The sequence below is a fragment of the Bubalus bubalis genome, chromosome 23, assembly GCF_019923935.1.
Source record: "Bubalus bubalis isolate 160015118507 breed Murrah chromosome 23, NDDB_SH_1, whole genome shotgun sequence".
Lineage (NCBI taxonomy): Eukaryota > Metazoa > Chordata > Mammalia > Artiodactyla > Bovidae > Bubalus > Bubalus bubalis.
In genome coordinates this window covers 5,550,493-5,565,781 of record NC_059179.1, presented here as the reverse complement: position 1 = coordinate 5,565,781, position 15,289 = coordinate 5,550,493, and the positions used below count along the sequence as shown (strand labels likewise).

The window sequence follows — 15,289 nt, the reverse complement described above, 5'->3', positions numbered from 1 at the left end:
TGTATAGTCCATGTGGTCGCAAAGAGTTGGACACAACTGAGCGACTTTCACTTTAGGTTATGCAAAATAGATAATAATTTATCCTTTGAATAAATATTTACTGCAAGGCTAGTATATCTGGTATGTGCTGGTGTCAGAGTGGCAAACAAGACAGATGGTTGCTAATGGGGTTTTTAGTTTGGAGTGGGGACAAGAAGAAAAGATAATTTTAGGTGGCCATAGTGGCTCTAAAAGTAATTACAGAAAGCAAGTTATAGAATAAGAACTGTGGTGCGGGTTGTATGTGTATAGTGTATATTGGAAGGCTATTGACACTAAGCTATTAGGAAAGCTTTCTCTGAGGAGGTGATATTTTGAGCTGGGTCCTGTATGATGAGAGTGAGTTAGCCTTATAAAAGATCAGATAAGAAGTGTTCTTGTTAACAGAAAATAGTGTACGAAAGCCATGAGACGTACAGTTAACTATGTCTTCCCAGACATTTCACACTAATGAAGACACGCTGTTGTAATCATAGTATATTGGCTGCAAACTGGTGTGTTTTTGGTGGGCTGCAAGAACAGGAACTATTAATGAATAAAAAGTCAATTAGGATGCTTTGGGCTAAGAAAAAATAATAAACTCAAAATGGCTTCACTAAATATCTCACCACATGAGAAATATTGAGATAGTTCCTGTTAAGGTTGTTTATTTCAGAACTCATCAAAACCATCAAAAGTCCAGGTTCCTTCCTTCTTTCAACTAATATATTGGCTGTGGCTTTAAAACTAGTCCCTTCAAATCACAAGAGGGCTGTAGCAACTCCATGCATTACATCTGCACACAGCACAGCTCAAAGGCAAGAGGAATGTCTCTTCCTTTTATCCTTTTGTAAAAACAGAGAAAATTTCTTCCAGAACCTATTAATAGATATTCCTTCAAGTCTAACGACTAAGAATTATGTTATATGACTATTATTCCTAAACCAATAGTCAAAGGGAATAGAATTAACATGATTAGCTTAAGGTAATCAAGATTCACTCAGTTCATCTTGAAGTATGTTGCCCCCAAATGCTGAATTTAAATCTCAGTTTTGCTAGTTAACAAGGGATTAAAAAAAGAAAGAAATGTTATCAGGTAGTGACCAGATAGTGTTTTCCCCGAGAACTTAGCTTAAGAGAGGCAGTATTATTTTGGTATTACATTATTGGGGTTTTCTTTGAAGACAAAATTTAACCTTTGTCTGTCTTGCCTCACTTCATCTTCTTTATTACATTATCCTGTTTAATTCCTTCCATTAAATTGATCAATTTCTGAAATTAGCATTTTTGTATACTTATTATTTGTATGTTTTCTATCTCATGTCACTGTAAAAGGGTCTTGTTCTTCCTCACCACTATGTCCCAATGATTAAAAGAGTGCCTGCAATAAACATTTATTTATGAAAAAAAATTACTAGGAATTATCTGCAGAAAACGACTAAGGAATGCTTCTTCAGAAAGCAAAAATGTCTAAAAAACAAAGAAAGTAATCAAGCTATAAATAGAAGGGAAAGACATCAAGGTAAAGGAAAAAATTGGACAAAATGGGAATGAGCAAGACACATTCAGGTAATTGGAAGTGGTGGTTGAGTAGGACTGAAACATACATATATGAATAGAAGGCCAAGGAGGAAGCTTGGAGGAAAGCATTCAGACCATGAAGACTTAGGTACATTGTTAAGGCATTTGAACTGCTTTTTTTTTACTCCTCTGAAATATATAACACTAAAATATATAGATACATTAATTCATTTATTAGCATTCTTTATATACTATACTATTATGTAATAAATTATATTCTATATAAACATATTATATATCATATATTGTTACATAACATATATTGTATATAAATTTTAATAATAATTTGGAGCCATTACAATACTCTAAAAAGTGTATAGAATCATGACCTTCCTGGCTTGAGAGCTATTTCAGATTATTAAGTCTGAGTCTCAGGTGTAGAGGAAGGTAGAGATCAGTAGTCTTTACATTACTGGGCAACTGAAACCTTTTGGGTTTTCTTTTTTTTTTTTATTGATTACCTAAGTATTACATATGGAGCTTAAGATCCATGAAAGCTAGAGTGAATCTTGCGCATCTGTATTTCTCGGTAGCCACCTAGATGATTCTGATGTGAAATGGCAACCCACTCCAGTATTCTTGCCTGCAGAATCCCATGGACAAAGGAGCCTGGTGGGCTACAGTCCATGGAGTCTCAAAGAGTTGGACATGATTGAGCAACTAACACACACACACACACACACACACACACACGCACAGTCACTTTGAAAAGTACTAGAGTTAACTATTCTCCAGAGTTCTAAAAATCTTCAAGGAAGAATATTACTACTTCTTTACAATTTATACACAGAATATTGAAAAAGAAATTTGAGATAACCTGCAACTCACTAAAATGTAGTAAGTACAGCTAATGATAAAAATGAGAAAAATCAAGAATAAATATTTTGCCAGATTTCTGTTTTCAAATATACCATTTATTATAGAATCTTAATTTTTCTTGTTGTAGTGATTCCATTTTAGGTTCAAGTAATCAATGTCTAAGAGTATTGTCCAATAATATAGTTCTTTGCATTTACCTCTAAGGGAAATTTGGGCTTCCCTGGTAGCTCAGCTGGTAGACCTCAGTTGGATTCCTGTGTTGGAAAGACCCCCTGGAGAAAGGATAGGAATACCTCTGCAGTATTCATGGGCTTCCCTGGTGGCTCAAATGGTAAAGAATCCACCTGCAATGCAGGCGACATGGATTCGATCCCTGGGCTGGGAAGATCCCCTGGAGGAGGGCATGGCAACCCACTCCAGTGGTCTTACCTGGAGAATCCCCATGGACAGAGGAGCCTGGCAAGCTACAGTCCATGGGGTCACAAAGATTTAAGCCATTTTCACAATAGTTTAAAATAATTTGAAGTTTTAAACTACATGTTTAATCCTTGAAACTTCAGTATATTACTTTATTCACTTTATTATGTTCAACATAATTTTAAAAATCAATCTATAAATAGGTCAAATTGCTATTTGTGTATCCAGTTAATTCGGAGAAGGCAATGGCACCCCACTCCAGTACTCTTGCCTGGAAAATCCATGGATAGAGGAGCCTGGTAGGCTGCAGTCCATGGGGTTGCTGGGAGTCGGACACGACTGAGCGACTTCACTTTCACTTTTCTCTTTCATGCATTGGAGAAGGAAATGGCAACCTACTCCAGTGTTCTTGCCTGGAGAATCCCAGGGACGACGGAGCCTGGTGGGCTGCCATCTATGGGGTCGCACAGAGTCAGACATGACTGAAGCGACTTAGCATAGCATAGCATAGCATCTAGTTAATTCTACTTTAAAGTGCATATAGGTATACTTTCATTGAAAAAGTAAATATAAATGTAAATCTTTTTAAGCTAAATTATGCCATAGGATAACCCTGAAATGCACTTTTATTTCTTAAGCAATTTCTTAACCAATGCATTGTAAAATACCAAAGGAAATAATTGTTTCAAATATATCCTCACATTATATGGGTAATTACCTGAATGACACTGTCCCCAGGATTCATATCTGTATAAACATAGACATCATAGGATATTTCAGGGAAGGTTGGAGTGTTGTCATTTGCATCCATCACCTGAATATTGACAATAACTGGCTCACTTTCTTGAACACCATCAAATGCTGTTATCTTTGGGGGTAGAAAAATAAATTTAATAGAGAAGTCATGCAAACATAAGCAGTACAGAATTCACTGCTACAATTTGAAAAGTTTTTCATATTTTTTACAGTTTCAAAAGGATACTAAAATGTTTGCTGATAAAAGGAAGTAATAAAACTATAATAGTACATATAATCAAAGTGTTTTAATGTGCTAGGAAGCAATTGTGGAGGATTCTGCTTGATTTTTATATATTGAATTGCAATCACACTTCGAATAACATGATATATAAAATGTTCTAGAGGCTTGAAATGGGCCAACATTGCTAATTCTTAGGAATTAACTATTTAACCTTTAAAAAATGAATAGGGAAATACTCTTACATATTTTGTATACAATGCAATAGTTGCTTTTACAGCAACATGCTTATATAATCAAGAAAGTATATGCCCTAAATATGTAATATTATTTTCTAATAACTCACAAAAATCACAAATTTTAAAGGCCCCATTGGCATTCATTAAGAGTGACATCTTAACTATATTATTAACTTTTAAAGAAAGTCTCACAAAAAGTCAGTGCTCTAACAATACCACTGTGGTCCTGAATGACTTATGAAATCTACTCTGTATCTAAGTTTTAAGTGTAGATTTTAGGTCTTCTGGAAGCTCTGAGTCTGCTGTATAAGTTTCTCCAGAAAAAACAAACAAACAAAATTCTTACATAAATTCCATTTCCTATATTTTTCTATCAGCTCATTTTTATTCCTATATTTGAATAAAATCTAGCTAAACTCCCTAAACTAAACTCCTTTTTACCCTGTATTCAGCTGTCAGTCTTTCTCTCTCTGTTTCTCTCTCTTTCTCCTCTAGGTTAATCTAACCTAAGAATTCTTGTTGTGGGGGGCTGTCCTGTGTATTATGTCTCTCAGTATTGTCACTGTCTACCCACCAGCTGCCAATAGCACCTTTTCAAAAGAGCGACCAAAAATGTCTCCAGAAATTGTAAAATGGTTCTGCGCAGGGTGGTGGGAGCAGGAATCTTCTCTAGTGAGAACCACTGGCCTAACCCTAAGACAAACCTAAAAATGCAATAACAATAAATATATAAACAAATTTAGAAAATAATTTTTAGTTTGTTGATTCTACTTTATAATACCTAAATTTAAGTCAATCGTGAGTGGATGGTGAAGAGTGAGACTCCCATTTTTTTTTTCATCTCAAAATTTATCTTTCTTCCATTGGAAGGAATAGTAATAAAACTATATAAACTGAGAAAAAAGAAATACTTTTGAGGAACATTTTATTATGCATATTCTCTGTTATTAATTGAAAATACTGCATTTTTCTTTTCCGATCATTGACCTTTTCAGTTTTAAACAAACACCTCTTTCTCTTGCACACATATACATTTACGTGTGTGTATGTATATATGAAATGTCTTTACCGAAAAGGTGTAAGTCTGCTGTTCTTCCCTGTCCACCGGTTGAAGTAAGGTGAGGTAGCGAGTGATTCCAGTCTGTGTGACAGTGAAGACTGAAGTGTAATCATTCAAAAAAAGGTGAAGCTCTGGGTCTTTCGTCTTAAACAAAAAAAAGCCATTATTTAAAATGTTAATAAACAATACAGTTATTAGTTCATTACCTGGAAATTCATTTTTCAAATTTATTACAAGTATAACTGATTAAGAATTTTCTAAAGAAAAGAGCTTCAACTAGAAATTTGTTCAGAGTTGAGTAAAAACTACCCAAAGATAATTACTCATTTGTGAAAAATACTTAAATAAGTACTGGTATAATTAATGTGAATAAAAGCAAAACTAATAGGAAGAATAAGACATTAAACAGTCTAATTGAATATGTTCTTACTGATTATTTAATATCAATATTTTCCAGAACTTCATTGGACTTGAGAAATAAGAAATAAATGCAAGAAAAAGAAGCCCAGAATTTTAGCTGTAGAATTTTATAATTACTTCATTTGTAGAAATAAACTGCACACATGCATATTATTATTATGTTCTCATGTTTAATGTAAATTAGAAATAAAATTGGTTATGTGTAATTCATTATAAATATTATGCTTGTTCTTTCTTATTGTAATGTAAATATTCTCCAGGGGGAAACATAATATTTATTTTGATTAAAATATTTCTGATTATTAAATTCAAATATTTGAATTGACACATGTCTGATAAAAAGGTTTAGTAAAAAATGATATATACATAAAATGAAAGTGATTGCAAAAGTTCAAAACACAGGTAATTAAGTAGGCACTGGAAATGCTTCACAATCTTATTGCCATCTCTGAAAGATAAGGTATTAATATCTGCAATTCAGAGAAAGAACAAAGACATAAAATGGGAAGCTTGGATTGGTATCTGCATAGTGGAAAAGAAAGGAAGGTGCAGTGAACAAAAGGGGATTATTGAGAGAGTGTGGACTATCAGGAAGGCTATAAAAAATAAGAACATACAGGGAGGTAAGGTGTTTCATAAATTATGGCAGCTTTAAAATTATTATGGTGTGAAAGGTGATTTAAAATCACAGGTTACTTTTCCATCAGATATCATCAAAGGCTGAGGGCAGAGTAGACAGTCTGGAATTGTTAAACATATTGTTGATTAAAAAAATTAGAAACTCCCATTTAAAAAATTTTTCTATGTAGAAGTGAGAAAGTTGAAATGCATGCTGCTATATTAAAAGGTGTTCATAACTTGACCCACAGACACTTTATATCTACCTAAAGTTTCAATATGTGTATATTTCAAATAACCTTGGAGTGAATAGTTTCATTTGAACCTGACATGTTATGTATTTATAGTATCTCATTAGGAGATATTACTTAGCCATCTCATGGCAGGTTTCTTGTCCACAATTTTGACATGAGGTCAGTGTGCTATATTTATCTTGGGATATTAAAAAAATGGTATAGATAATAATTTTCCATCGATCCATTTATTATAAAATAATCAAAGTTGTTAAAAGTTGGAAAAAATAAAGAGGCTTCACACTGACATTATATTCTAATGGACACTTCAGCTGTTTTCATTTCAATGTCATAATCTCAGCAGCTCAGCATGGATAGGAAGCATGGCTGAAGAATTTGGTTAAATCAAATATGTTATTTAATAAAAGGCTAAATTATTTTAAAAGGTAAATTGTAAAATGCACATTAAACATACTTTAAATCACATTTTGGGGAGTCTTATTATATTTTAGAGCCAATTGTAATAAATTCAATTATTATTTTTAAATGATCACAAATTTTAGTTAGCATGCATTTTCAGTTAAAAGAAAACTCAATAAATACAAGTAACTTCTCTTTTTTAGTGTTTATGTATCAAGGTAAAATCACTAGACTTTTAAACTCATATAGTTTTTTCTGTTCTCTGACTGTACCAACAACGACACCGACAAATAGAGCTTCTTTGACTCGTATATTTACACCATAAGTAATCTAAGTAGGGCAAGGTTGCTACATGATTCGCTCGCCAAATGTTTACTTTTCTTCATTCAAATCCATCAGTCATTCTCTATTTCCTTTATAACTAACCCTCTCTCACTGTCTCTTCTTCCTTTCAACTGTAACCTCTGTTAGTAAATTTGTTAGATATACTCATTCACATACTCAGCACATTTTCAGCATTTTTTATGTCAGGTGCTGCGATAATGCAATACTGTAATGAGTGCTGGGTTGTAAACTAGCGCATGCATGTGTGACTGTGGTATGATTGTGTCGCAAACCACACTATTTCGTGTATTTATGAAAGCAACAAGATTTTCATCATCAAGTGCTTCCCATTTGAAGGTGATATACACACCAGGACTTCATAAACAGGCTCTCATACTTGATAACAAGAAATACTGAAGAATTTTTGATAATTTAATTGTCTCTATTTCAAGTGTTTTTATTTTTATTATTTTTTTAAATTGTATTTTATTTTTAAACTTTACATAACTGTATTAGTTTTGCCAAATATCAAAATGAATCCGCCACAGGTGTACATGTGTTCCCCATCCTGAACCCTCCTCCCTCCTCCCTCCCCATACCATCCCTCTGGGTCGTCCCAGTGCACCAGCCCCAAGCATCCAGTATCATACATCGAACCTGGACTGGCAACTCGTTTCATACATGCTATTTTACATGTTTCAATGCCATTCTCCCAAATCTTCCCACCCTCTCCCTCTCTCACAGAGTCCAAAAGACTGTTCTATACATTAGTGTCTCTTTTGCTGTCTCGTACACAGGGTTATTGTTACCATCTTTCTAAATTCCATATATATGCGTTAGTATACTGTATTGGTGTTTTTCTTTCTGGCTTACTTCACTCTGTATAATAGGCTCCAGTTTCATCCACCTCATTAGAACTGATTCAAATGTATTCTTTTTAATGGCTGAGTAATACTCCATTGTGTATATGTACCACAGCTTGCTTACCCATTCATCTGCTGATGGACATCTAGGTTGCTTCCATGTCCTGGCTATTATAAACAGTGCTGCGATGAACATTGGGGTACACGTGTCTCTTTCCCTTCTGGTTTCCTCAGTGTGTATGCCCAGCATTCACTCAGTGTGTAATCCCAGCAGGGATTGCTGGTTCATATGACAGTTCTATTTCCAGTTTTTTAAGGAATCTCCACACTGTTCTCCATAGTGGCTGTACTAGTTTGCATTCCCACCAACAGTGTAAGAGGGTTCCCTTTTCTCCACAGCCTCTCCAGCATTTATTACTTGTAGACTTTTGGATCGCAGCCATTCTGACTGGTGTGAAATGGTACCTCATAGTGGTTTTGATTTGCATTTCTCTGATAATAACTAGCTAGAATACTAAAATAACATTTCCCAGAACTGCAGACTGTTTTATGTAAAAATATACATATAACATAATGCATAATGTTAACATTGTACATGGCATATAACATATAATAATAACATATGTACATACATATAACATAATGCATAATGTTGACATTGTACATGTACATGTACATTGTACATGGCATGTTACAGCTTATTCCAGTCTGCCTTGCACAGTGAATTTTTGGTTAAAATATAACTTTTGAATCTAATTAGTATTCAAAATAGTAACCTTTTAAAATCTATATATGTATGAAGCATGCATAGATGCTATGGGCGAATGAGCCTTTAGCTGACAACCATCCAGTTGCCACTCAAAGTTTAACACCTTAGACTCATTTGGAATGATAACACTAGTTTCAGGTGTGGTGTACAATGAATGTAAATGGAAGAGAATACTCTGGCTTATTATTCGGATAGGGACAGTATATTTTATGTAGTCCTTGTCTCGATTAATTTATTTAAAATAAATATCAATGTTCTAGATCAAAATATACACAGAGGGCTGATTATTACAACAACTTTTTCCCAATAAAGAGTAATATTATTTTACTCTAAAGTATACATTCTGTAGATACCAAAAGCACAATATATTAGTTTGTTGATTTGTGTATTATTTTCTGGGAGGGCAAAATAAACTCCAATATTTATTCACAGCACAAATAAAATTAGTGCAAAAGTAAGCACATACACAAACACAAAGATAAACTAACACATAAATGTACAATTTAAAAATCCTACCACATAGAAGAAATATGTTCAAATATGACAATCTATTGGATTTAAAACAAATTTTGGGTTTCCAATGAGACTCAAAATATGATATAACAAATTCATGCACACACAAGATAATATGCATCCTCATATATATGCACACACAACACAGAGATGTATATGTACATATACATCTACATATATATATGTATACATATATATACATATAAATACATATATACATATAAATATATATGCATATATATAACTGCATACTTATGTGCATACATATAAATTATAAAGCATAGCAAGAAAATGACAAAAAAGTTAATCTCATCTGTCAACTTGAATTAGTTGACAGTAGTTTTCATAAGTACCTTGTTTAAAGGGTTCAACCCTCACATTAGGATCTTTGAAAGAATATGATGATTTATTAATGGTTCATGAATTAAAAATAATAATTACATAATCTTTGAGTTTACATGCAGTTTGAATTCTACACAATTTCATACTACTATTACCAATAATATGTAAATGAGTTTAGATTGCATATATATGTTAATAATTTTTAATAAATGATACGTAATTGTCTAGTTTTTTTTTTTTTAGTAGAACAGAAAAGAACAAGGAAGTGAATCACAGCAATTAACAAAAAAACAAACACAAAATTAACAACTAGTACCTACAGGAACACCACCCGGCAGAACCTATATGCAAATTAAACATTAAATGAAAAGCTGTAAACGTAAATGACCACAAATATATATATGACAAGTATAACTAGTAAAAAGACAACAAACCTTCAAACAAACAAACAAAACCCATTTTGCAGTTCATTTAAACTAACAGCTTTTTTGAAGGTGTATTTTTTCCCTAATATTTTGATACATCATAACATATGTATGACAGTACAGCAATATTTATAAAGTATATATGCACATTATACCATTGAAAGTATAATGTATTAAATTCCAAGAATACCTTTACTGTGAAACAGTAGCACTATATAGGGATGAAAATTGATTTGGAATTATAAATGGATCACTGCTTTTCTGAAAGCTAAAGCATAACCTCTATTGATTATTATTGTGTTGTTGTTTTTTCATATCTAGAATTCAATAAGCAATTTTAGTAGTTCTTCCAAAGAAAACCCGGTGGTTCCAGACATGCCTCTTTTGCAATACTTGCTCTATGTATATACTGGACTATTATAAAACTGAGGTAAGAATGGTTAAAAAAAATCATAAATGTAATTCATATGTATATTACATACATACATATATTTTACACATTTACATATATGTTGATATCTATATATCTATAAGAAGGAACATTAACACAAATATTGTCTATGTTTTTTACACTTTTCATGTGACTTAAGATTCCTCTGGAGAAGGCAATGTCACCCCACTCCAGTACTCTTGCCTGGAAAATCCCTTGGATGGAGAAGACTGGTGGGCTGCAGTCCATGGGGTCGCTAAGAGTCGGAAACGACTGAGCGACTTCACTTCTCACTTTCATGCATTGGAGAAGGAAATGGCCACCCACTCCAGTGTTCTTGCCTGGAGAATCCCAGGGACGGGGAGCCTGGTGGCCTGCCGTCTGTGGGATCGCACAGAGTCAGCAACGACTGAAGTGACTTAGCAGCAGCAGCAAGATTCCTTCTGACTCAACATCTACATGCTAAATAACACTACAAATCACCAATCTCTGCTACTAGTTCCTAAAATTTTGTCTTATTTTCTACTGAATTGAACAGATAAAACAACTCAATTTTTGGACAAACAGACCTAAGTCTGTCTCCTTTTTGGCATCTGCCCTGTGGCATAGCTGTGCTCAAGAAAACCAACTCCTGCAATGATCACTTCTCTTCACGCCTGATGCTTTATCTGCATTCTGTTTGGTAATACCTGTATGAGGTGATGTGTGTTTGTTTTCATTCTTAAATACTTTATCCCTATGCTGATTAAATTCACTAATATTGACATTCAAAAACTGCTAGAATTTATCATGTAGTAAAATTCTTGCCTGCAAACTAAAAGGGTCTATAAGTTTTCTTTTGTTAATACAGATCTTAAAATAGCCCAACAATAAACGTATTTTACTTTTGAGAAACAAAGAACACTTGGCTTCAGGGAAAACTCTGGTTCAGAAGCATGCAAATTCATCTTCAGCCATACCAATGACTAATCTTTAATTTATACTGTGTACTGACAAATGGAAGATATAAAGAATAATGGCTTAGTTACAAGAATGCTGGCTTCAACGTAATGTGATAAAGAGCTTTCTAGGAATTAGTTGTCTAACCATGGAATGGGCCATACTCTGAAACAGTTAATTCAACATCAGTAGAATTTTTGATACATATATCAAGATATTCTCATTCCTTTACTCATGCCTGGACTTACTAGTTCATTAAACAATTACTAGAACATACTAAGTTCTGGGAACCGTGTAAGATCTTTAGGATACAAAAGTTATTAAGATTTAGGATCTATCCTCAAGGGATGTAAATTCAATGATGGAAAAAGACACATGCAATGATGTAAATAGAACTTCAGAGAAATTCACCAAAAAGAGACATGCAACTCAACAGAGAATCATAATCTAGAAAAGATTCTTAAGTGAGAGGGTGTGTGCATGCTAAGTTGCTTCAGTCATGTCTGACTCTGGTGACATTATGGACTGTAGCCCACCAGGCTTTAATCTGTCCATGGGATTCTCCAGGCAAGGATACTGGAGTGGGTTGCAATGCCCTCCTCCAGGGGATCTTCCCAACCTAGGGATCAAACCCACGTCTCTTAAGTTCCCTGCACTGGCAGTCAGGGTCTTTACCACTAGTGCTACCTGGGAAGTCCCAAATGAGACGACGTCTGAGCTAAATTCCAAACACTGAGCATAAGTTATCCAAACTAAGTTGTGTAGTGGAAGATGAAAGATTTCAAAAAAGTAAGAAACAAAAGGTAATCAGATACACAGCAGTTTGGTGTAACCCAAGAAGCTACAAGCAGTACTTCCCCGGTGGTCCAGTGGTTAAGAATCCACCTACTAATGCAGAGGACACGGGTTTGATCCCTAGTGCAGTAAGATCCCACATGTGAGGAGGTAACTAAACCAGCATGCCACAACTATAGATCCCGCCCTTCAGCCTAAATTTCTGAGCCTGCGTGTTGCAAGTACTGAAGCCCACATGCCTAAGAGCCTGTGCCACACAACAAGATAACCCACCTTAATGAGAAGTTCACAACTAAAGACTAGCCCTTGCTGGCTGCAACTAGAGAAAGCCCATGGGCAACAAGTAAGACCCAGTGCAGCCATAAATAAATGAAAATTTTAAAAATAAATAAATAAAAGAAACTATAAATACTTGCTAAATGTAAATAGATTGAAGCAGGACATTTTAGAAAATGTTCAGATTATCAAGTAACAGAAAGCCATGCACATGAGCTTGAAATTTCTTCTGCAAAGAATTTCATGCAGCAAAGTCATGAAAGCATACTACAGAGAGGTCTAATGTAGTCAGATTTTAACTTTGAATTAATAACTGTAGTAGCTGAGTGAAAGATGGATTTGAGTAAGAATAAAAAAAATAGAAGATGAGGAGGCAATTTTAATAAAAGACAAATAGGTTGTAAGAGTGGAGAGAAAAGAGAGTCAGGAAATATTCAGAAGACAAAACAGGAAGATTTTAAATATTTCTTAATTGTCTCAAAGTGAAATTGAAAGTTGCTCAGTCGTGTCTGACTCTGCATGGAATTCTCCAGGCCAAAATTGTAATTGTAATTACAATTACAATTGTAATTTAATTGAAAGGGTAATTGTTCCCTTCTCCAGAGGATCTTCCCAACCTAGGGATTGAACCCAGATCTCCTGCATTGCAGACAGATTCTTTACCATCTGAACCACCTAGGAAGCCCAGGAATACTGAAGTGGGTAGACTATCCCTTCTCCAGCTTATCTTCCCCACCCAGGAATCAAACCAGCGTCTCCTGCATTGCAGGCGGATTCTTTACCAGCTGAACTACCAGGGAAGCCCATAAGGTGATATATTTGCTGCTAAAAAGTAAATGAATTCACTCTAGAAGTAAAATCTTTTCATCTAATATTTTAGATGAAAAGAATTGTTTGCATTCATTTAGTATTTTGTCTCAAGTAAATAAAAACCAAAGACAGCTCCTACGTTTCAAGCTAGAGTGGCACAGTGAACAGAACATTTCACATAGTATAGGAAGTGGGATTAAACTACGTTTAATAGTCTATGGACTTAAGAGGATGGACCTAAATAATAAATATGGCCAGATAGACATTGTTTAAGTATTTGACATTTCTATGAAACATATTAGTTATGTTTCTCTTCATGTACGTGGCTTCATATCAGGGAAATTTTCTCTCCCTCTCCATCATCGCCAGCTCCAAGTGAAGGAGCTGGCCAAGGTAGTAGTGATTGCTATCTTTTTGGGTCATTGGTGTTTGAACAAAAGGCAGCAACTAGTGAATATAAGGCTATACAGCTATCACATGGAGGAACTACGAGTCAAGCCTAAGTTTATCCAGCTCCAAAGCACAGACTCTAAAGAACTACAATGTGCTGTCCCACCCCTTGGAAATGTCCGAGAGTATTTAGCAGGCTAACTGAATTATAAGTCTCCAGAGCAGAATTCTAAGTAGTGTTTTCCAAAGGTTTCAGACCCAGGAGCTCTCTCTACCCTAACTCAGTAATAATTTGAAGTCCCACTGTCCTTTTCAAAGCCCCTTTAATTCAGTTTTAACATTTGCAATTTTAAAGTGAATGACAATCCAGGAAAGAATGTGTGCAAGCAAGCACAGGGCTTAGTACCCAATCACTAAATAATATAAACGCACCAAGAAACTACAAGTACATAAATTTTGCTATTTAGGGAAAAGCTAAAGCTACAATTTGTTCAGGATTTAACCTGTGTTCTTGTGTTCATGAAAGTGCGACTTAAGCTATTGTGTTTCTAAACTGACTAGTCACTGCTTAAAATGATTATGCATTCAAAATAAAAAGAAAACAAACAAAAAAAATAAATCCACACCAAAAGCTGTGGGACATCACCAAGCCTAAAAATATATATTAGCTTAGCCTGGATAACACTTCTTAAATTGGCTCTGTGAATTTTCTAGTGAGTATTCACTAAATGACATGAGACTCATGAAACACATTAAACTTTAGGAGATCCCTAAACCCTCTCTGAACTGGGATGTGAAACTGTGTATATATAAGCACTTTAACAGGAAGAATTGAAAGCATTGACAGCTGTTAACATAGTCAGCCTACAGTCAGAATGTATAAAACTGAAAAGGCTATTGATTTTAATCAATAACTTTCTTTCCCAAAGACCTTGGCTCAAGGTCTAACTCCACCATTTACTAACTCTGTGATCAGAGTAAAGGCATTATTTAAAATTGTTTTAATTTCCCCTTCTGCAATATGTAAAATTGCACTATTATGTTTGCCGTGAGATTTAAGGGAATTCATGCAAAATAAAGCATTCATTATATTTTCTGGCAGCTATTGCCCTTTCATGAGGCAGAGGAACTAAAGAGCCTTTTCATGAGGGTGAAAGAAAAGAGTGAAAAATCTGGCTTAAAATTCAGTATTTAAAAAACTAAGATCATGGCATCCAGTCACATCACTTGATGGCAAATAGACAGATTTTCATTTCTTAGGCTCTAAAATCACTGCAGATGGTGATGGCAGGCATGAAATTAGAAGACAATTGCTCTTGGAAGGAAAGCTATGACAAACCTAGACTATCTATTAAAAAACAAAGACATCACTTTGCTGACAGAGGCCCATATAGTTAAAGCTATGCTCTTTCCAGTAGTCATGTACAGATGTGAGAGCTGAACCATAAAAAAGGCAGAGCACAGAAGAATTGATGCTTTTGAACTGTGATACTGGAAAAGAATCAAGAGTCCCTTGGACTGCAAGAAGATCACATCAGTCAATCCTAAAGGAAATCAACCCTGAATATTCACTGAAAGGGCTGATGCTGAAGCTCCAATACTTTGGCCACCT

General features: G+C 34.5%; 1 protein-coding gene across 1 annotated transcript in view; it reads right to left on the bottom strand.

The window, feature by feature from the left end:
• Positions 1-15,289, bottom strand: part of PCDH15 (protocadherin related 15) — a 1,798,632-nt gene that overhangs the window by 378,879 nt on the left and 1,404,464 nt on the right. Inside the window, exons 15-16 of the mRNA XM_045164127.1 lie at positions 5,120-5,254; positions 3,554-3,703 (exon numbers count right to left, since the gene is read on the bottom strand). Coding sequence (XP_045020062.1) covers positions 3,554-3,703; positions 5,120-5,254 — 285 coding nt within the window. The remainder of the gene's footprint in view (positions 1-3,553; positions 3,704-5,119; positions 5,255-15,289) is intronic.